Raw genomic sequence first — 23,303 nt, 5'->3', positions numbered from 1 at the left:
ATAGGAATAGGTCACAGGAAATTCAGATTGGTGTTCTTGAGCAACAAATGACGAAACACTGGTCAGACCAATGGTTAAGGTTAAGTTTCTTCTTCTCTCCCTTCAAATTCCTTATTTTATCACATACAATGCTGTGTATTCGCCCTTTGCCTTACCACCTCACTGTGAAAAGTACATAACAATGATAATAATCATAAAAACAATAATAATAAAGAATAAGATGGGGCGCCTGGGTGGCTCAGTCAATTAAGTGTCTGACTTCAGCTCAGGTCATAATCTCAGGGTCCTGAGATTGAGCCCCCCCAAACCCACATTACCCCCTCCAATGTGGCGCTCATGGAGTCTGCTTGTCCCTCTCCCTCTGCTCCTCCCCCTTGTCTCTCTCCCTCTCTCTCTTTCATAAATAAATAAAATCTTAAAAGAAAAAAAAAAGAATAAGGCAACACAACACTTAGCTTCTTCCTTTCCTGGAATATATTTTTAATAGCTTTATTGAAGTATAATTGACATATGATAAACTGTACATATTTAAAGTGTACGATTCGGTAAACTATCACCTCAGTCAAGATAACGAACCTCCAAAAGATACATCATTTCCAAAAGCTTCCTGAATCCCCTTGGCAATCCCTCCCTGCTGCCTCTCCCTGTCACCAACCCCCATCCTCAAGCCTCCATGGATCTGTCACTCTACATTAATCTGTGTATTTCCTAGAATTTTATATAAATGGAATCACACCTTGTGTCCATTTGTTGGTCTTACTTCTTCCACTCAGCTATTTATTTTGAGTTTCATCTGGGTAATAGCATGTATTAATAGTTCTTTTCAGTGTTAAGTGGTATTTCATTGCATATCACTTGTTTTTAGGTCTTTTTTGGTTTCCTTTTTAACATTATCCTTTTTTTCTTTCTTATTGTCAGCACAATATGCTTATTATAAGAAACTTTCATAATTGTACAAAAGGATAAAGGAACAGGAAAAAAGTCACCTACAGAAAATTTCGGTATTTAAGTTAAGAAGAAACCAACAAAATGAAACAAAAATACCTGAAGATTAAAGAGCCCTTATGAGTGTCAAGGCAGTAAAGCTTTACCAGTTAGTCAGTGCACCTTGACAGAACCGAGGGCTGCTGTTTCAGCTGTGGTGCCCTTGCTTCGAATCCTGTAAATTGCACCGTGTGGGGCTACCTCTTCCATCTTCCGAAGGCTGTCATGTAACATGTTTTGCGTATACAAATGGTTCCTCAACGAGGAGAGATTTTGAAATAAGGCAAGATGCTAAATCTAAGAAACACAAGGGGTATACATTAAAAAGGAAAGTCCTGGAGACCCATAGGCTAATGACAATCAATGATCTTCATAAATGGGTACTACCCCCAAAGTTCATGGCCTGAGCACAGAGAGGGAATGCAATTTTGATTACCGTGTGTTATCAGGAGATTTTCTACTATTGAACTGAAACTAATTTCCCCTTTTTTCTTTAACATTAAAGATCCTTATGTGTTCCCCATTGGCCAGGATATACACTCAGCAGCTGCTTCTTTTAGCCTCACAAAGATCAACCTGACCTTGGCCAATCGGCTTGTACTTTGAAGAGTGTACTTTGTGAAACATGTGAGTAGAGAGGTATTCATGCTTGGCAGAATTTGCTGTCTCTTTTGCTCAGTATTTTACCATGATTAATCCCCATCCATCTCTCTCTGCTGCTGCTGCCGCTACCAATGCTGTCAGTCTCATATTTCTTCTCTATAGCAGACGCCTTTCAAATGTTGTTGGATTCTGGCTGGGTGTGACCTTTTATGGGGCACTGCTGCCTCCTATCAGGCTTTTATGGGCCTGTTGGTTTGTGCACATATGCAGACATTCTGACCCCGTGACCTCCAGAAGAGATTCTATGAGAACAACTATATCTGACCTTTTCAACGTTTTGGACACCCAAACTCTCTCAAGTGCATGGGTGCGAAGAATGCTCCCTGGTGGTTTTGGCTTACATTCTTCTCACATCAGAAGAAACAGTCTGGGAGAACGTGAAGCCAGGTCAGAAATGTTAACAGAACAGCAATGTTGCTGGCAGCTCTTCAAGTTGCCTGGCATGAATTTGAGCATAAGGCAGTGTTTTCACATCTTTCTGTTTTTATTGTGGTTTAAGTGAGCCGTTCCAAATATATGAATTACATTTTCTGGTATACTACAATCTGTAGAAAAAGCAATGGCTAACAAAAACTTTAGAAAACTTCGAAGCCATTTTTAAAAATCCCTTCTCGGATCTGGTCTTTTCTCCTTACTAAGTTCTGACTCCTGTTGCTAAATGAGCCTACCTTAGATATACATTTTTTTTTAAAATGTAGGAATCCATTTTATGGTATTTCCAGCACTTTGGGTTTCCCTGTTCTGTGCTATTACAGTTTACCAACAGTGAGCTTACTTTTGTAAGCATTCTAGTATATGTTTAAGGAGGCAAAGCAACTTTTAAAAATTGCCAGTCTACTTTCAAAAAAAAAAAAAGAAAAGAAAAGAAAAAAGAAAGAAACCTCTTAAATCGGAGTTTTAAAGTTTTAAATTCCAGATTATAAAATAAATATACAGTCTCCTTTTTCCCAGTCTTCATCTACTTTCCCAACTTCCATCTACTACCAATAAGGCTCTGGATTTTGCCCTTAAATGCACAGTCTATCAGGATGAACTGGGTCAGTGAGGCCTGTTCCTTTCCTTTGTTTCTCTTGACATTGACCTCACTCTTCTCTTTCCTCAATAAGCATTCTCTTTCTCTTCTCAAAGCTGAATACTTTTCTTAACTTAGTCTAACACCTATTTTCATCCTCTTTTTTGATGGCTGATAAAGTCATGTACACTCAATTCTTCCTCTATTACCATATTCAAAAAGAGTGATTTTCCGGGGCGCCTGGGTGGCTCAGTCGTTAAGCGTCTGCCTTCGGCTCAGGGAGTGATCCCGGCGTTATGGGATCGAGCCCCACATCAGGCTCCTCTGCTGGGATTCTGCTTCTTCCTCTCCTACTCCCCCTGCTTGTGGTCCCTCTCTCTCTGGCTGTCTCTATCTGTCAAATAAATAAATAAAACCTTTTAAAAAAAATGATTTTCCATCCACTCACCTTTTCTTCCATTTTGAGATCTATATTCATGTTTCTTCCTCACTGCTGGCATAATTCAAAAGAATATATTTACCCTGGCACAGCACACCAAAGTCACATCAGCATTTCTGCAATGGCCTGAGTACAGGATTATGGAGAGTCACATCATGTGACATTTGGGAAAGCTAAATCAACATCTCAGGATTGGAAGGAATATGCCATCAAGACCTAGAAGATGTGATTTTTATTTTTCATACACCATACAAGAATCCAAAGCCAATGAAACTATATACAGTGCTTCTCATCACTATCACCAATGGTTTGTGGGGCTCATTAAAAGGAAGGTGTATAATAAATTCTAAGATGAGGCCAAGAAGATGAAATAGCACATTGTACCACATTCTGAAGTGAGATATAAAATAATTTGGGTCCTGACATTTAAGTGAAAGTCAGCAGGATGCTAGTTATGGGTAATAATATAATTTCTGATTTAGCATTACAGTTCAAGATGCAGTGATCTTTCTAGGCTGTTACATATTTCTAAGGAGTAAGGAAAGGATTCTTAAAGTATGGCAAAACATCAATTTAGCTACATTCAAGTGAGACCACACATTATATAATAATAGTTCAATGTTTTTATGACTAGATGGAACACTCTGATAGGAGAGCTACATATTTGTTACACATATGAATTTTATTATTATTACTATATTTTGATAATAAACCCTAACTAGCCATTATGGAAAGAAGTTTACACTTGCTCTCTTACTGTATATTAATTTCTTGCAAATTATGATGGGGTGATATTATCTTGTTATACAGTTATATTAATTTTAATATATTAATATTTACATTTAAATAAAGATGAGCAGAGTATTGTGAAAACACAAAAGTTAATTATAGTAATTCCTTAAGCATTATCAATGAGTTTTTCAGATTTTATTTCTTGCTGATATGAGGTGATCAGAGATTTCAGAACTGTTAAATGGTAAAATACAAATTTTAAATGCACAGCTAAAATAAAATGAGATTGTGCAAAACAGGAGAGTATTTTCTTGCAGTATTAATCTGTGGTAACCCAGGTATGTACCATCATATTTGATGGGATTTCTGTTCTTGAAGTTTCCGATTTTGTTCTCTATAGAAACACCTCTGAATGTCAATTTTAAGCCTGCAAATGATTTTCTTGGACAGAAAGTGTTATGTGTCTAAGAAATAACATTTCAAACTTTTCTTTATGGCATTAACTTTATAACATAAAAATGATGTTACATTACCATATAATTATAACATATAAATTATACATAAAATATGTGCTATACACTTCTGATATCTTTCATAGAGATGTGTGAGATATAGACAATCCATAAACAAAGCCAGTTAAAATAGACCTCTATTACCATTATTATATTTTCACTTAAATTTTTTTGTTTTTCTTTTTTTGGATCTAATTTTGTACAGCGGAGGCACTGCAGATACAAGTCAAGGATAGACAACTGAGAAAAGGCATCAAGGTAATTGTTACGTCTTGTCTTGGCTGGTGAACTTCTTAAATCAACAAAGGAGCCCGTCTCTCCGCTAATCAGCCCAGGCGGGTTCCCCGCCTGACAGAAGAGCACAGAAGTGAATCTACGCTGCGGGGTTTCTCTCTTGTTTCCCAATTCAACGTTTCCAACACAAAGTGAATAGAATAAACTTGAAAGAAATGGCAACTAATACTTTGGGGTGTCTGTATTTTGAGGATGATATTAAGAATTAAACTATTATTTTAAATATTGTATACTGATAACTATGTCATTTCCCGACGCCACCAACAAGGGGAATGCAGAGGAAATATGGTCCTTAACAATTTTCTGGAAGGTGGGCACTCAGAGAAAGCAGAGCCTCTGGAGATGGCATAAAGAGGTGATTTGACAGAGTTTGAAGCAATTAAAATGGTGCCTTGATTCTTTCATTTCCACAAGTGTATTCATTTTGGGGAAACCCGGGGTATTGAAGGACGAGGGGAGAAGGGAGCAACCTAAGACTGAAAGTTTAACCTTCCTAGAGGATTGCATCTCTGAGGCCACAGCCAGAGGTTGAGCTTTCTTTCTCCACTCTTCGGCTTTAGGAGGTCCGAAGGTCCCCCAGCAGACAGCCCCCAGGTGGCACGCAGGGACCCCTCCTCTTTTAGTGATCGGAGCCGCGGGCGACAGGATTCCTTCACTTTTGCTTTCACGTCCCCACCTGGGACCACCAAAGTGCGTTGGAGGCCAACCCGGGCTCTGGCGCCAAACGTGGGTGGCAAGGCAATTGACACTAAGGAACTGAGTGGCCCTCCAGGGGCTGCGCTCGCCAACCTGGGAAAGAGAGAGGTCTGCTTGACGTTGATTTTCTCCTTAGGTCTAGAAGGAGTGAGGGCAAGGGGTGTAGGTTCAGTTCGATTTTTCCTCTTTTGTCAATGGGAAGATGGAATCCAATGATCTTGAGCGCAGAACACGGGGGGGTGGGGAGCGGGGGGTGAGGGTCCAGCTAGAAGGTTGGTAACTTGGAAATCCCGGAGGGAGGAAGCCACGGGGATCCGGAGGGGGCGGGGGTTGCGTCTCTTTGTTTCACTCTTCTCTTATCCTGGGACCCGGGCTAGGCTAAATTTCTAGAGACTTAGGTGCTTGAACACGGAAGGGTGTAGGTTCTTGGAAATACCAGAAACTTGATTGCAGGACTCTGAACCCAAAAAGAACCATAGGACAGGAATTCCAGGGCCCTCGCTGAGAGGCTAACTGGGATAGGGAAATTAACCTCGGCGCCGCGCAGCTGCGCGGTGGGAAAGGTAGGAGTTCTTGACCCTTTCCGGAGCAAGTTATTAACTCAGTTGAGTTGATCAAATGAGATTCTTTCTGGAAGGGGTCGTTTCCAGAGCCCCTTTTCTTTGTATTTACCAGGTAGAGTAGCAGGGCAAATCCGTCTCTCAACCTGAAGTCTCCAAGAATTGATGAGTTTTCTTCACAGACTGGATCCGGAGGCGCAGATAATTCTAAACGCATACAAGCCCAGAGCTCCATCCTCTTATTCACGTCCGCGGAGTCGAAGCAGACGGCAACCTTCAAAATTTTTGCTAAAATCTTATCTCTCGAACTGATGAACCACTTTCTAAGATTTGAAGATTTTCTCCGGCCCCGAACCCACCTTCTCTTTCACTCTCAGAATCTACTTGTAGATGCCACCAAAGATTGCCCCTCCCCTTAAAAACAGCCCCTACCCACACATCCCTCAGCTACACTGAACAGCCCTGACACAGTTTAGCCACGAGTTTAATTCATAGAAAGTAGCTCTAACTCTTGACATCACCTCCGCAACCCACCCGAGGACTCCAGCCCAGGACACCTTGCTATGAGGCTGATTTTTGAGCGCTGAATTCTGAGGGTAAGGGAAGGTTGTTTGAGGCAGCCTGATAGATTTCAGGGCTTCCGATTCCCTCCCCCGCTTGGCTGGTAATTTTCTGCTGCTCCTCCTTCTCCTCCTCTTGACCTCTTCCAAGGTACCTTCGCCTCCCCTCCTCCACTCGTTCCCGGTAAACCTTCAGCGGGCGGTGGAAATCAATCCTTTGGCGCTAAACTCAGATCTCCCCGTTGGACAAAATTGTGGTTGGGGGAAAGGGTGTCATTTCTTTCAGAAAGAATGTCATTTGATCAACTAGACCGAGTTAACTTGTTCCCGGTTTCCTGAGAGCTCGGGTGGGCCCGTGGGTGTTTTGCTAGATTCAGTGCAGATATGTTAGCTTTCAGCCCAATCTGTCCAGGACTTGGGAGATAAAGCTTTTTCTCCTCTCCAGACGCTCAACTACCCGGCGAGAATCCGATACATTTAAGGAAAGCTTTGCCAGATGTAGGTTTCAGTGCGTCCTTGGGCCAGAATCTCCCAGTCGCACGTTGCACTCACTGGCTCCAATCTGGGCTCCAGAAAGAACTCTGGTCCGTTAAGAATTACCTGTTCCTACTCACTCACAGTTCCAAAAACAATAACAAAAACAAACACGCCCCTCCCAAAAGAAGAAAAAGGGAAGAAAAAGATGTCACCTGACACTACCAGCCGCTTTTGTGTGATCCTAACACTTCCAGACGCACAATTTTAAACGAAGGGTGCAAAGTTCTGTCGATTGGTCGAACTCCTCCCTGCGATGAACAGCGAACCTCGCATTCTCAAGACTGATCCTGAGGTTTGTGGCTTTCCTGCTGCCGGGAGCGTGGAATTCTATCTCGGCTGGTAACCGAGCAGCAGACCGCACATGAACGCTGCCTCCCGGGCTGCCTCTGCCAGTAAAGAATATCGGGAACGCTGGTGACAGAAAGAGCTACCTGAACCCAGAAACGCAGGCTAACAAGTTCAGCCTGCAGAAGAAGATTCTTGCTAATTCACCCGGATTGTTCTAACTGGTTAATAAAGCAATTGACACTCAACAAAACCACATTCACAGCAGGAGTCCTCGTCAATAAAATGAGAATCACAACTGAAGGTTTGTTGCTTTTGCTGCTAACAACTGCCTTTATTATTATCATCGCTTGGTATTTTTTTAATGGACAGTTAAAGGAAAGAGAAACAATCATTTCAAACCCAGTAGTACAGAAAGATCTCTTCCTTTTTCTTCTGAAATTAGAGTGTAGATTCTCTTGATTCATCCTCAGTAAGCCACCACCTAAAACAACTGGAAGAGGGGCAAACTGGCTCTAAACACCCATACCCTCATTCTGGGTGGAATATAAATGGTTAATCATTACTCCCTTTAAAAGCACATAATTTTACCTGAGACTTGGATGTGATTTAAGATACTGATGGCTATATAGCCTTATTCTGCATGATTAAAACTACACAGAAAAAGTAGAAATGAGAAGGGGAATGGAGTACATATTCATATATTCCATACCTATTTTCTGAGGTGAATATGTCCATTTTGACCTCCAAATTACATGTTTTTTTGAATATCAGAAAAATAAATCCTTCAGTCATATACATATTTTTCTTTTCTTTTTTTTTTCCCCACGGAAACTGGAAGACCAATTGTTATTCTACTCCTTCAAACCCGATTCTGATGTGGGCTAGAGAGAGCTTCACCTCCCTGGGAATAAGTTCCCAAACAAATCCACCGTTCAGAAAAAGCCAATCGAAACCCCCTTTCCTTCCCAATCTTGGTTAGTGGGGAAGGAAAAATCTTTTTCTTTTTCTGTGCATAATTTTCCAAAGAACTGACCTAAAATTCACTTGTATCTGCCAGAGCTTGTTGGGGAATAAATACATTCTAAATGTGCAATGCCACTTTTCAATCGCAATTAAAACCTATTAGATTTCTGAAAAGTAGCATGAGAACATATTCAGAGCTCTGTATATGGCATTAAGTTTGATGTGGAATGTTTAAATTTTAAAGCAGAGAAAGAAAGTAACAGCACACAAACACATAGGCTTAAGAGCCCACCAGGAGTTTTAGGTGTAATAGCTGCATGTTGGAAGGTGTGTGCAAGTGCACGTGGGCAGATGCCACAGACTCAAGAGGAATTTACTTAATCTCAGCATACCTTTTATATTCAAAGACACTGTGAAATATATTGGGATGGCCTGGAGGTAATGGGGACTATATTTAGTAACTACCAATATTCTTCTCTCATCAATAGAGGAGATCACAGCAGGGGATTCACACAACTGCTGTTCTGAAAGATGTATTTTTGACCTAACAGAACATGCAAAGGTCAAAATAAGTCCATTTTTGTCAGGAGAGGGGAGAGGGTCTAATCTCCCCTTTGAACACAAGAGGTCGCTCCTGTGATCAAGTACTGGGGGGAAATACTGCTAATCACAGTTTGTTGTATTCTATAAAAACACAATTTTTTAACCGATATATTTGATGCATTAAATGCACATATAGCAATCAGCTAAGGAAAGGGGAATAATCTGTGGTCACATTTGAACTTTCAGGTGAAGTGAAAAAAATAATGGCTGCTCCTCTAACTTGGAATCTGATGCAAAATGTATCAGCAGTAGACACAGAACTCCAGAGCACATCCATCATGGAACATCTTATTAGGTTCCTTCAACTTTCTCCCTTTAACAGGGAGTATCTTCTGCATGATCTTTACCTCTATCAGCTTAGGAACTTACTAAGAAAATAAATACTCGGTTGGTTACAATAACAGTGTGGGCTCAAAAAAAGGGGGGAAAAGGGTCTTAACCATTATGATGAAACTGCCCATGAGTAAAGTTTTTCCTCCAAGACACATGCCAGCTTTTCTATTTGGAATTGCTACCATCATCGGCAATAATCCTTTGGAATAGGTTATTAGTTCAGAAAGTTAAAATACCACACTGTGTATGTGACTGGTTTGAAGAAGAATGGATAGTGAGGGCACTTTGTGGATCTCAAATATGTCATCAGCTTCTGGCAGCTTCTGTCATTTAATTCCATGTTATAAAGGTGGCATAATGGAATTTGATTGGTTAAAATCCTCTACTTACTTTCTGGCATTATAGTGGTATCTTTTTTTTTTTTTTTAAACTAGAGTCAACTTGGTTATCTGTAAGGGAAACATGCCCTTATACCGGGAAGCCTTGCTTCGTGTTTTGATTACCAGCATCAGCTTTGCAAAAGCACCCTGACAAAAGGCTCCATGCATATAATACCGGAGACTAGAAACTTTAAACAAAACAGATTTTTAAACAAAAAAAATGGATAAATTTATCAACCTATGTCTATTCCAACTTTCAATTTCACACACACACAGGTATTCTTATAATAAAAATAGAAGGCATGAGATCCAGGTAAAACTCTTCCTTGAGAGAAAACAAAAAGAAACAGATAACATGTTCTTGGTAAAGCCCAGCTAAGTCGGGAGGAAACTCAAACATCTTAGCTTTTTTGTGCTTTGGAAAAGCATATCCCTGCCAACCGAGCCACTGAGGCCAGCTGAGAGCTCACAGCTCTTATCAAGGGTTAGATCTGGTGGAAAGTACAAAGAAGGTAGTTTTCTAACACAACTGGGTTTTCTCGCGGCAGCAAGACACCGAAATTAAGCCTTCTACTGCTTGGGTTTGTGGACCTTTTAAGAGAAAACTGGCAGTCACTTTAGATAAGGAATAGGTATTTAGAAGCTTTGGAAGACGTGTGGGTGTTCTTCGTGGCCTTTCCTGTGACTTTGTTTTGGGGAGACTGTAAAAGGTGACGGGAACATGTCAGAAATTATTTAAAAAGGTTGCCGGCGAGTTGGAGGCAACGTTCTTCTCTCTCCAGGTTGTTTCCCGAGAGAAAATTACCAGATAAACAAACCCGGTGAAGTGAAACAGGTATTTCACTGCCTTTCAGTATTAGATTCCTCCCTACTCACGCCCTTAGACTAAAACATTTTTTTAAATCTCTAGACTAGAGACACGGAGAACTGTCCTTATAACTGCCGAAACACCACCAGCAAATTGCACACGTTTGCTTCAAAACAAAGGGCAGGAGACCAGCAGACAGAGGAACTGGACAGGATATATATAATCGCTTTACAAACTTTCCACTACTGGAAGATCATTTCAGTCTTTGGCTTTGGGTTAGTGAGCTTCTAAGTTCTGCAAAAGCAGACCTCAAGGGCTGTTAGAAGAGAGAGGAGTCCGCGGAGTCAACTTCGTTTTACCTGTGTGCTTCCAACCTGATTCTCCGCTAAGTCAAGAAGCACTCTTTTCCTCCCACCCCAGCTTTTTGGAGATCTGAGGTCGGTGGTAACGGGGTAGTGGGGTAGCAGCAGAGAACAATTCTGGTGGGTTTATTCATCCCATTCCCGGTTCTTCTTCCCGTAGGCAGCTCCCAGCGCGCCAGGCGCAGCCAGTTTGGGAACTCACCCTCCCCGGCAGCCAAGTCGGGCCAGACCCGGAGCTGAGCGCTAAAGCGCGAGACCAAAGCGAGCCAAAAGGCCTGTTCCAAGTCGCCCCTTTTCCTAGAGCCCTGGAAGGACCTCGTCATCAGGAAGACCTACCCACCAGCCACTCGCCACCGGCGGCAGAAAAGTGCCCCGCGCGCAACACGGCCAGCCGGATTGCGGGGACCCCAGGAGCGCAGGGCGGAGGAGCAGCGTGACAGGAGGCGAGGGCGCTGACGGCACGGCCGGGAAGGAGCACGGGAGGGGGGGCAGGAGGAGAAAGAGAGGAAGGCCAAAAGCCAGAGCAGCCGGGCAGCCCGAGCTTCGGGAGAGAGCGGCCTGAGCCCGGAGCTAGTTGCCTCGGGAGCCCTAATCCTCTCCCGCGGGCTCGCCGAGCGGTCAGTGGCGCACGGCGGCGGCGAGGCTGAAATATGATAATCAGAACAGCTGCGCCGCGCGCCCCGCAGCCAATGGGCGCGGCGCTCGCCTGACGTCCCCGCGCGCTGCGTCAGACCAATGGCGATGGAGCTGAGTTGGAGCTGAGAAGTTTGAGTAAGAGATAAGGAAGAGAGGTGCCCGAGCCGCGCCGAGTCCGCCGCCGCCGCAGCGCCTCTGCTCCGCCAACTCCGCCGGCTTAAATTGGACTCCCAGATCCGCGAGGGCGCGGCGCAGCCGGGCAGCGGCTCTCTCAGCCTTGGCAACCCCAGGGGCCACTGTTTCCCACTTAGCCACAGCTCCAGCATCCTCTGTGTGGGCTGTTCACCAACTGTACAACCACCATTTCACTGTGGACATTACTCCCTCTTACAGATATGGGAGACATGGGAGATCCACCAAAAAGTAAGAGGCTATTTTACCTTGTGGGGCTCGGTGTGCTGTTCTTGTGCGGGGGTCTCTCTCAGGCACGGGTGCCAAGGGCTCTTCAGAGTTGGAGTCATTGCCTGGAGAGACAGAAAAGGTGGCTTTTTCTTGTTGCCGCCACGCCTGCATGCTTGCTGTCGGTTCTGATCTTCGGGAAACTGATCGTACCTTGTGCTTGAATTCGCCTGTGTGCCCTCCAAAGCCCTAGCCTTCTGGTGCTAAGCGGTGGTTTCCTCCTCGGGAATCTTGAGCTCTCCGAGAAGGTTATTCTGTTGCAAAGGTCTGCGTGTACATACAATACCCGGAGATGTGAATTAGCATTAGACTTGCAAAAGAGAACGAGTGACAACTGTATTGATGTCTGCTCTTACTAACAATATCCAGTCCTATGTGGTATTTAAGAGCGTGCTTCATGGAAAATATAAGCGTTCACTTAACGCTTCTAGTCAAAACCTTTTCTTTGACTTGACTTATCCATAATCTTTCCCAATGATTACGGCAAAGAGGGAGGAGGGAGGAAAAAGAAATACAAAATGAACGGGTTTGATTGCGTGCTAGGCTTACAAATGTAGACTATTCAAATCTGCATTTTACATATATTCCACCTCCTTTTTAAAATGAGTCAAGGTTTTGATGGCACACTTCAATTACCATCCCAAAGTGCAATACTCTTAAAAAAAGGGGGGGGGGAAGAAAGAAAGAAAGGAAGGGGGAAAAAAACTCCCAGAGTACGCCCTATAAGAGAACGACACTAAAAGTGTGTTTATCTCTGTAGGAAGTAAACGGTTAGTCAATCATGTATTTATTTTCATTTCAGAAAAACGTCTGATTTCCCTATGTGTTGGTTGCGGCAATCAGATTCACGATCAGTATATTCTGAGGGTTTCTCCGGATTTGGAATGGCATGCGGCATGTTTGAAATGTGCGGAGTGTAATCAGTATTTGGACGAGAGCTGTACGTGCTTTGTTAGAGATGGGAAAACCTACTGTAAAAGAGATTATATCAGGTACGCCATTTATATTGCTTCCTTAATTTTGTGAGATTTCCCTGTCTCTACTCCTTTTTTATTTTTTGATGTGGCTTTGTCTTTTTGCGAAGTATGCCTTAGTGCGGTCCAATGTGCAAAAGTTATCCTTTAAGTATGTTACATAAATTAAACTATTCTGTTTATTTCACTTTTTAGGGGAAACCCCCCCCACAAACTCAATAGTGGTTTTCATAAATTGTGTGGTGTTGAAGCTTGTTTAATTGCTCTTGGAATTTGTGATGCTCAAATTATTTTCTTCTTTCACCCTCCCCCTTCCAAAACAAGCAGAAATTTAAAGATGGATAACTTGGCCTTTCTAAACTTTCTTTTTTAAAGGTTGGCTTTTATTGTATCATGCAGTGTTTTTCCCTATTCATTTATTTATTTTTATAGTTCAGTGTTTTATTAGTAACTTAGAAATTTTGTGGAGATGTCAATGCAATAGGCGAAATAAAAGTTTGACCTAAGGACGTTTCGAAGTGCACTTTGAAAGTGCAGATAGAAATATTGCCCCATTTATTTTTAGGGTAAGAGTCCTTTCTTGGAAAATTTCAAAACCAACCCAAAAAAGACTGGAAATTTAATCTTTTTAAATATTAACCCTTAGGTGACATCTGACTATCTTTTCTTTCTTATCTTATCTGAGCTGATGAATTAGACAGAGCAGATCAAATTGCCCATCATCTGTCTACGAACAATTGGTATATTTAGATAATTGAACAGCTTCCTTTCTCACATTAAAATCTGGTAACTGATAAAATGAGGGAATTGCCCATACTGACAAGACTAAAACCGCATAGAAGACTTTCTGAGGTGTTTTTTTTTTTCCTTTTAGTTTATTTTGTGTTAAAACTTCAGGCTTCACAAATCTCAAATTTTCTCTGACCTGTGTATATGTGTCAGAAATTTCATTTTCTGCCTTAGGAAGTCAGTAGAATTCCTAAAGAAAATTTTATTGTTTTAATAACAAACAGAAGAGATAATACCTTCACTATTATGTTAAATAATATCAAATATTATATATTTTTTAATTTCTCCAGTGGCTATTAACAAGTAATTAGCTTTTGTACGTTATAGAATTTCTGGAGCTGAGAACTTATATTAAAGTTTAGTCAAGAGTTAAGTAAGTGGTCACAATTTTTACCTGTTCACTTAGTGTCCAGCACTTTTTCTTATTGTAAAATCATGAAATAGAGAGTATAATCCTGATAGGTAAAAGTGAAAAGTGTGTGTAAGGGTTTATTAATACTTTGTGGGATGGGGGTGGGGGAGGGAAGTAGAGTGGGAGGAAATAGGGGAAGGGGGGAACTGGAGGAAGAGGGAGGGATTTTCCAAATTGTTTGGTCACAGGCAAGGTACCGTCCTCATCCTATGAAATGGAAGATCTCACATAGAGTAGGCGGAGGGAGGAAAAACTTTTGAATCTACCTTCTAACCTCTGACAAATGAGCTGTTTTCATTGTTTACTTGATTAGTGTGTGAACTCAAGATTCTGGAGAGAGAGAGCTCACTTTGCACCTCACTTTGCATCTTTCCTCCTATGGAGATAGTGTTTTGCTCAATTGCATACAGAACTTCATGTAGCCAATTTTGCGTACACATTTATAGAAGAAGCCAATCGCTTTTGCCTTTTCTCCTTCACTCTCTCAGTTGTGTGTGTGTGTGTGTGTGTGTGTGTGTGTGTGTCTTTGAACTCCTGTAGTTGTAAAAGCAGAACAGAGAGACTATTTAGGTCTGAATGCCCTTCTCCCCTTGGGGGGGAGTGAAGTACCCTCCTCCCATTTTGTGTGGATCTTTTCCTCTGGTACATTCTCTGTAAGAATGCCCCTGCTTCTGTTATTACTGATACATGGAGAGGGTGCCAGGGCAGTGCCGCCTAGGTGGAACCTACAAGGATTGTCCCTTGGTAAGGAAAGGTCAGGAGTGAGGAAGACCTTAGAAGTGGGTCTTTTCATTTTTTCTGGCTGGTCATGGTTCTCAAGCAAACTGAAATAGAGGCAGATGCTTCAGCAGCTTGAAAAAGATTGAGGGAGCAGAAGAAGATTTTAAAGATAATAATAAAAGGAAGAATGGAAAGGAAACTTACTGTTAACATTGTTGCCCGAGGAATAATCTTTAGTTGGGGAAAAACTGCAACATGCTTGTTGTGCAGAAGGGGATCTGGAAACCCTCAGAGGTTTCATTTTGTTACTCTGCTTGTGCATCTGTGTATATTTACAAATGAGTGGGGTGACAGTCTCGTCCCCTCGCCTCTTTTTCTCTTGGAAGGACTTTTTGTAGCAGTTTTAGAGACATTTCTAGTAGCAGAAATTGGGGCATAGGAAGGCAAAAGTGTGGGGCCAGTGTACCAGCGTTCCTCCTGATTCCTTTCTGCCAAGAGCTGCAAGGGTTACCCAGGGACTGGGCTAGAACAGAGGTCCAGGTTTCCAGCATGTCAAATATTTTTACTTTGGGAGTGTTCTGAACTAAAAGCTACCGACGGAGACACAGAGGTTCATAGGAAAAGAAAAGAGGGGTAAAAGAAAGGGAGGAGAAGAGAGAGAAACTTAATGATTTCTTTCCTCCCATTCCCAGCTGGTCGGCTAATGCTGATTTCAGTGGCCCTGGGCAGTGGCCAGGGTCCTCGGCAATCCTGGGCCGGGACAGTGCCAGCTTGAAATGATTCCCTCTTTCTGTGTTTCTCTCACGGTCCCTGCCCGGCGGCGCGCAGGTTGTATGGGATCAAATGCGCCAAGTGCAGCATCGGCTTCAGCAAGAACGACTTCGTGATGCGCGCCCGCTCCAAGGTGTACCACATCGAGTGTTTCCGCTGCGTGGCCTGCAGCCGTCAGCTCATCCCTGGGGACGAGTTCGCGCTTCGGGAGGACGGGCTCTTCTGTCGTGCGGACCACGACGTGGTGGAGAGGGCCAGCCTGGGCACCGGTGACCCACTCAGCCCTCTGCACCCGGCTCGGCCGCTGCAAATGGCAGGTACTCCTTGCCGGGAGGGAGGCCTGCTGGGGGAGGCCGGTGCTGGGCTAGGCCAGCACCGCCCCAGCTAGTGCGCAGGCCGCCGCGGCCACGTTGGTAGCCACAGGGCAGTCGCTGCAGCTGTGGCCGGTAGTTAAAGGAAGTGTTCTGGGAACAGTTTGCACTGTACTTCGCTCTTTTGCACAAGATTCGGTGCACTCACTGTCTCTCCAGACTCCCCCCCCCACCCCCAGCACATCTACACGTTTGCTTGTCTAAATATGGGTATACATGAATGTACACCACTTGTGCATACATGCATACGTATGGCCAAACAGTACTTCCAGTTCACCTTGCCCTCCAAACCCGGGCTTACTGAAAATGGGCTTCAGCTCCCGCCCCCCCCCCAGGTATTCTTCCTGCTGCTGCCTAATTAAAGGGGTGGAGCTGGGGGGGCCCCCCTGCAGAGCTTCCTCCTTTAACCCAATGTAGGAAGCTCAGGTGGCCCGAAGTCATTTAGCCTTTCAAATCCTTTTTCCTTGCAACTGCCCCATACTCCAAAACACTTTTAAAATTTATTTTTATCCTTTTGTGAAAGAATGGATGTGAAAAGATACAGTCTTAATAACTGCAGGCCATTGCACAGAGCTGTAATTTAAAACTGTCAACAAGCTAATCTGCCGTAATTGCCTTTTAAAGGGAGCCTGCCTCTTTAAACCACTCATTCTATGTGATTTGGTGAGAATTTCATCTTCAGGCCTGTCGCTATAACACTAAATTGACCCAATAGGTTTTGACCTGACCCTAGGGGTCCCAGAAGGTGCAGAATTTGTACCATACATTTCAGAGAGCCCTTTCCCCAAGAAGGAGAGTAGAAACAGGGCAAGGTTGGCCCGGAGGAGGCCTTCCCTTAGAAGGCAATGTTTCCAAACCTTACCTCCCCTCAGGAATAGATCTACCTGGTGCATTTTTAAAGTATCAGTTCTTACTAAACACTGATGGTGAGGAAACACAGATCTGTCCACTCTGCTTTCTCAGAGGCTGTAAGACTTCTGTTCTGGGGGGATGTGTGACTAGCTTGCACAGGAGCAAAGCCAGAGTGGCAATTTCTGTTCTGTGCAATCTGTACTCTGCTTGTGGGGAAACACAGAAGAGGTGGAAATATTGGGAGGAAGTCAGGAGACAGAACACTTCCCAGCTGTCATTTATCTAGAGCCTAGGCAGCTCAACAGTTTCGGTTTTCTTTTGCATGGGGTCAGCCCATCTCAGGAACAGCAGGTAGATTTAGTAGTAAGAAAGATCAAGGTCGGGAATTATGGCCGAAATGCTGAATTTATTTAGCACCTTGAGATGATTGCCCTCTCTGGACTGAAGTTCAAGCTTTTCTGGCAGAATTCTCTTTGACCTTTGCATTAGAGATCTCCTGGCTGCTTTAGTGTCTCGCTGACACAGGGGTATTCTGCATTTTCCCTTGTACCATCTGTGGCCATTGTCTAAGAGTCTGGAGGTGGTGGGTACTCGTGTAACCTGGGCCCACTCTGGGTATGAGGACAGGCGAGAAAGGAGGAGAAACAATGTTGAATGATGCTGCCCCTGAGATATGGGCCCCTTTGCTAAGGCTAAGAGTAGGGGTGGAGGCTGTGCTCTGGGCCTGAATTCTCAGCATTGACCTCTCAGATTAGAGAGCCAGATATTATTCTCCCTTATGCTTCCCTGGTCCCCACCTCTGCCGCCCTGTCTTTGTCTGTTGAGGCTGCAAAGCACTGGCCATTGTCAGGGAGCAGCTCGGGAGGGGAGGGCGAGCTGCCCGGGTCCGCGCTTACCGCGCCCCTTGCCTCGCAGCCGAGCCCATCTCCGCGCGGCAGCCGGCCCTGCGGCCCCACGTCCACAAGCAGCCCGAGAAGACCACCCGCGTTCGGACTGTGCTGAACGAGAAACAGCTCCACACCTTGCGGACCTGCTATGCCGCCAACCCCAGGCCAGACGCACTCATGAAGGAGCAACTGGTAGAGATGACTGGCCTCAGCCCCCGCGTGATCCGGGTCTGGTTTCAAAACAAGCGGTGCAAGGACAAGAAGCGGAGCATCATGATGAAGCAGCTCCAGCAGCAGCAGCCCAATGACAAAACTGTGAGTGGCCCTGGGGCAGAGTACGGGACTTGAGGGGGGAGCAGAGCAAGTGTGCAAGGTGCCAGGGGCTGCCCAGTTTGGCCTGTAAGTGGGTTCCGTCCTGCCCCAGAGCAAAAGCCGTCAGCCCCTTACCTCCTCTACCCATGCCCAGGGGAGAAGACACCAGTAAGGGCTGCCTGCCGAGCCCTGCACCTCTACCCCCAGCCCACGTGGGTGGGCTTGTGCCCTTGAACCTTGCCCCTACCCCGGAACCGGAAGGGCAGGGTCACCCCTGCCCTGTGCGGGGGGAGGGGGGGACAGGGCGGGGGGACGGGGAGAACAAGGCCTGGCCCCATTTTGCCAAGGTTCAGGTTGTCAGTTCCTCAGGCACTGAAGTGAGAGACACCTCCTTGGCTCCCTATCTAATTCAGGGGGTGGATGGGTTACCCTGGCCGTAGAACCCCTGGGTGTGCCCCTTGACTCTGGGCAAGACCTGCCTCAGTGCCTTCAGACCAGGGAGGTCCACCAAGGTGACCTGGGAAGACAGGGTACCCTCTGCTCTAGGTCAAGCCCAGGCCTCCAGAGATATTATTATACACTGTCATCCCAGGCCCATGGAAGAACCCACTCCACAGGATTTCCGGTTGAGTTAAACTAAAGAGGTTCTTTTTTTTTTCTTTTTTCTTTTTACCGCTTCAGCCCTATTTTTAAATGCCATAAAACGCCCGCTGTCATTAAACTTGGCAGGCCAGCCAAGCCTGGGCCTGGGCACTTTTCAAGTTGGTGAGTGTGTAATAGCACACAAGAGCGGCCAGACCCAAATGCTTGGGGGTGGGGGTTGGCTCTGTGAAGAAAAGTGCCTGTAGAAAGTGTAACTGAAACTGCCCAGAAAACCCACCCTGTCTAGAGGCTTCAGCTTTCCGCCCCTGTGATGCCGTAGCCCATGAAGGCCGATGGGAGGAATTGGGATGAGCTGTGAACATAAAGGGAAAGGAGAAAGTCAGAATAGAATTTATTTTAATAAGGTCCAAGCAGACCTACTAGTCCCACCCACAGAGGCAGAAAAACAGAATGCAATAAAACAAAACTGAACTCTGGCTAATATCCTTACATGCAGAAGATTAACTGAGTCAATAATGGCCACTATATAGATAAGATAATGCCAGGGTATATTTGCTTAGCCTGTGCAGACAATGGAGGGAGGGAGTTCGGTCATTAACATGTTGGGACTGGGGGGGCCTATTCACAGAATATCCAGGGGATGACAGGAACTCCCATGGTGGCTGCCAGTCCCGAGAGACACGATGGTGGCTTACAGGCAAACCCAGTGGAGGTGCAAAGTTACCAGCCGCCTTGGAAAGTACTGAGTGACTTCGCCTTGCAGAGTGACATAGATCAGCCTGCTTTTCAGCAACTGGTAAGTGTCAGCTCTCAGAGTGAGGAGGCTGAATCTCCAACAAAAAGAAGATTCGGTTTAACTGTCACACAATGAAAGATTCAGGGGGGAGAGGGTGCCTCCCTGGCTCCAGGGTTGGGGAGAGATGAAGGAGGCTTGGTGTAGATGAGGTAAGTGCTCAGGGAAAACAAACTTCTTATGAGTCTTTTCTGTGAGTTCATAATTTGACCATACAGGTTGAATTTTCTATCGGCCGGGCCTGTTTTGAGGGATAACCTCCAAGGTATCTAAGTACCTAGACATGCATGGAAAGGTGCACAGGGTTACAAAATGATACATCTTAGACTTTTAGAGCTGGAAGGGACTTTAGAGATCACCTTGTCATTTTGATCAGCAATTAGTAAATTTGCTCTCCTCAGCTCCTAGAGAATGGTATATTTAAAGGCCTAAATCAAGCTGTTTGTATTAATAACTGATGTTGTAAGACATGATCAATGTTATTATCAATGAGCAGCAGGCACCTGCCTGAGTACAGTTTTCAAACATATCAATAGAGAGTTCAGTTATTTAAAGACATGATGGATACCTTTTGTTATTAACATCCCTTTCTGGGACAAACTTAATCTACAATATAGGACTACTTTAACATTGGAAGTGTATGAGTTCAGATGGTATACACAGTCACATACTGTGGGGCAGGTCTACCCAAAGGAACATGAGTTCTACCAATCAGAGAGATAGTGCATGAAAACCTGTTTTTTAGCATTAATATGTTTTACAGACCCAGAGAAGAGAAAATTAACTCACCTTACGCCTACAAATGGCTTAAGGGTCAAGATAAATAAGATTATTAAATGTACGTTGTGTTATGACATGTATACACATAATTTTTTTTCTTAGATAGTCAACAGTCCTATAGAATCTTGTTCTACAAAACAAGATCTATTCTAAAAACTTGTTCCTTTCTTTGAAAATAAAACTTTAGTTGAGGTTAGCTTTTTATCCTCACGTTTACCCGGAGGACATTTTCTTTCTCTGTGGCAACAGTTAGGTGTAATAGTCCAGAGGCAGTGGTTACAAGGACTTGGCCCAGGTTTACATTTGTAAGTGGGCCAGTCTAGAGGCTAGGCAAATTTGAGAAGTCCCTTGACCTCACCATGGGAAAGTTTAATAGGATAGAAAGGAAGGTAGACTCTGGAATTAGGAAAAAGAACTTATTTTAAAGTGAGGTTAATCTTATGAGTTATTTGAGCAAAACCTGGATCATAGAATGCAAGTAAGAGGAGGGTTCAGGGCAGCCAAGTGTTTGTACCTTCTGAAACTTTAGTGTTAGATGAGAGCAGTGGGAGGAAAGCCAAGGCAGGAGGGGGTGTGGGGGCAGAGTGGAGAAGGAGGTTTCCAACAGCAACACAATACTTTCAGTTTAAAAGAAGGAGCCAGATATTTATAATGCAATGACGTTATAATATACGGGTCTCCTCTTGGAAGGAAGAGTCTGATTTAAAGAGAGAGAGAGAGAAAGAGAAAGACAGAGGAAGGCCAAAAGGCAGCAGGACCAACAACAAGGAAGAAAGCCCACGCTGTGAACCCTCTGAGGAGTTAATAATTGTTCTGTGGAGTCTCCTCTGAATCTTCTGTCACAGGATCTGAGCCTGTGTTATGGATTTTCCAACTCAAGAAGAGAGGCTTTGATGCCTAGAGACTGAGAGCTCGCCTGCTCCCAGGGCAGCATGTAGCCAGCAGGATAATTTTATTTTGAGCATGCACGGTAGAGTTGCGATGCCATTTTACAGTGAGAAACACATTTGTTCTTAAATAATTTAATGCAACACAATGTTGGGAATTCAGTTTCAGTTAAAACAGAGATCTCTTGAAAGATGGGAAAGCTAGAGGATTTCTTCTCAAGTTCTTTTCTTTGTGGGCTTCCTTTAAGCCTGTTAAAATTCAGTTATATATGTAGATATCTTTATCAGCATATCCATCTACACACACAAACACTCGCACATACATGGACACATATGACGAGTTTACAATCCTTTAAAGAATACAATCGCAGCCTCCTTTATTCATTTCTCAACCTTCTATGCAGGTGAATTTTTCAGAAGGAGGACCGGGCTCTAATTCCACTGGCAGTGAAGTGGCGTCGATGTCCTCTCAGCTCCCAGATACACCTAACAGCATGGTAGCCAGTCCTATTGAGGCTTGAGGAACATTCATTCAGATGTATTTTTTTTTCCCTGTTGGAGAAAGTGGGAAAGTATAATGTTGAACTCCGAAACAAAAGTATTTAACGACCCAGTCAATGAAAACTGAATCGAGAAATGAATGCTCCATGAAATGCACGAAGTCTGTTTTAATGACAAGGTGATATGGTAGCAACACTGTGAAGACAATCATGGGATTTTACTAGAATTAAACAACAAACAAAACCCAAACTCAACATACGCTATCCAATGACCTTAGGAGTACTGAAAAAAAAAAAGACGTTTTTAAAACGTAGAGGATTTATATTCAAGGATCTCAAAAAAAGCATTTTCATTTCACTGCACATCTAGAGAAAAGCAGAAATAGAGATTTTCTAGTCCATCCTATTCTGAATGGTGCTGTTTCTATATTGGTCATTGCCTTGCCAAACAGGAGCTCCAGCAAATGAGCAGGAAGAGAAACTGGCCTCTTTGGCTGAAAGTCCTTTCAGGAAGGTGGAGCTGCGTTGGTTTGCGATGTTTTTAGTTGACTTTAACAAGGGGTTAATTGAAATCCTGGGTCTCTTAGCATGTCCTGTAGCTGGTTTCTTTTTTACTTTTGCCCCTTCCCCTTCTTCTTCTTTTTTTTTTTTTGAGATCCATCCTCTATCAAGAAGTCTGAAGCGACTTTAAAGGTTTTTGAATTCAAATTTAAAAACCAACTTATAAAGCATTGCAACAAGGTTACCTCTATTTTGCCACAAGCGTCTCGGGATTGTGTTTGACTTGTGTCTGTCCACGAACTTTTCCCCCAAAGATGTGTATAGTTATTGGTTAAAATGACTGTTTTCTCTCTCTGGAAATAAAGAGGAAAAAAAAAAGGAAACTTTTTTTTTTTGTTTGCTCTTGCATTGCAAAAATTATAAAGTAATTTATTATTTATTGTCGAAAGACTTGCCACTTTTCATGTCATTTGACATTATTTTTTGTTTGCTGAAGTAAAAAAAAAAGATAAAGGTTATACCGTGGTCTTTGAATTATATGTCTAATTCTATGTGTTTTGTCTTTTTTCTTAAATATTATGTGAAATCAAAGCGCCATATGTAGAATTATATCTTCAGGACTATTTCACTAATAAACGTTTGGCATAGATAAATAAATAAATGCAATGATCCAGGGTCCCTCTTTTATGTGTTTACAAGTAAGCGATTAAAATGTCTGAAATTAAGAACTGCATGTGAATGGGGTAAGCTGACATACAATAGGTGTGATGTTTTATTGCAAATAGTTAAGGTGGAATTTGCTAGTTTGCATTTTAATAGTTGAATCAAAACTGGTTGGAAGCCTTTGGTTCTCAGCTGTGATAATGTTATACAGTATTTTTGAAAATGAGGTGCTGTCTCCCCGTTCTGCTCCCTACCTCCCCTTGCTCCTGTCTCTTTTCTTGTCCCATCCACCTCACCCCAAATGGGAAGAGGGTACTGCTTAAAATGGGTTTTGCTTCTGAGTCATTATTTTATTTTCTGGGAGTAAGTGCTTTATACCAAAGTCTCCTGTTTAGGATTGTTGAAATGACCCATATTTCAAGTATAAGCTCCTGCTAAAAGAGAGCCTTTCTGCCTAGTCAGTGAGGTATGACCATTATTTACCAGTGGCGGCTGTCAGCCGATTGAGAAATGCTGCTTTATTTGCGCAGGAAGAGCAGGCCAAGAGGGGAGAGAGTTTTTTCAGCAATTCCCAGACCAGTCAGCGTGTGTCTTTTCTTGTCTCTCTTCCCCACTCCCAATTTGTTTCCCAACCCCCTCCCCTTCTCTTTTTCTCCCCCAACTCTAA

The 23,303-nt window shown here is 43.6% G+C and overlaps 1 protein-coding gene across 1 annotated transcript; it reads left to right on the top strand.

The window, feature by feature from the left end:
* Positions 1-11,490: 11,490 nt before the first annotated feature.
* Positions 11,491-22,639, top strand: ISL1 (ISL LIM homeobox 1). The gene is made up of 6 exons (XM_002919638.4): positions 11,491-11,785; positions 12,624-12,813; positions 15,545-15,804; positions 17,626-17,912; positions 19,141-19,308; positions 21,377-22,639. The coding sequence occupies exons 1-6, from the start codon at positions 11,758-11,760 to the stop codon at positions 21,491-21,493; spliced, it is 1,050 nt and encodes a 349-aa protein (XP_002919684.1). The 5' UTR covers positions 11,491-11,757; the 3' UTR covers positions 21,494-22,639.
* The last annotated feature ends 664 nt before the right edge of the window (positions 22,640-23,303 follow it).

The sequence above is a fragment of the Ailuropoda melanoleuca genome, chromosome 3, assembly GCF_002007445.2.
Source record: "Ailuropoda melanoleuca isolate Jingjing chromosome 3, ASM200744v2, whole genome shotgun sequence".
In the NCBI taxonomy this organism is placed as follows: Eukaryota; Metazoa; Chordata; class Mammalia; order Carnivora; family Ursidae; genus Ailuropoda; species Ailuropoda melanoleuca.
The sequence above is the reverse complement of the archived record's forward strand: the minus strand, read 5'-3'. Positions and strand labels throughout refer to the sequence as shown.

What these genes read in the sequence shown, in the direction of transcription:
- ISL1 (XM_002919638.4), top strand. Translation starts at nt 11,758, where the DNA reads ATGGGAGACATGGGAGATCCACCAAAAA. An exon ending in AGCAGCCCAATGACAAAACT is followed by an intron (nt 17,913 to 19,140) that starts GTGAGTGGCCCT and finishes GCCTATTCACAG; the next exon opens with AATATCCAGGGGATGACAGG. An exon ending in AGCCTGCTTTTCAGCAACTG is followed by an intron (nt 19,309 to 21,376) that starts GTAAGTGTCAGC and finishes CCTTCTATGCAG; the next exon opens with GTGAATTTTTCAGAAGGAGG.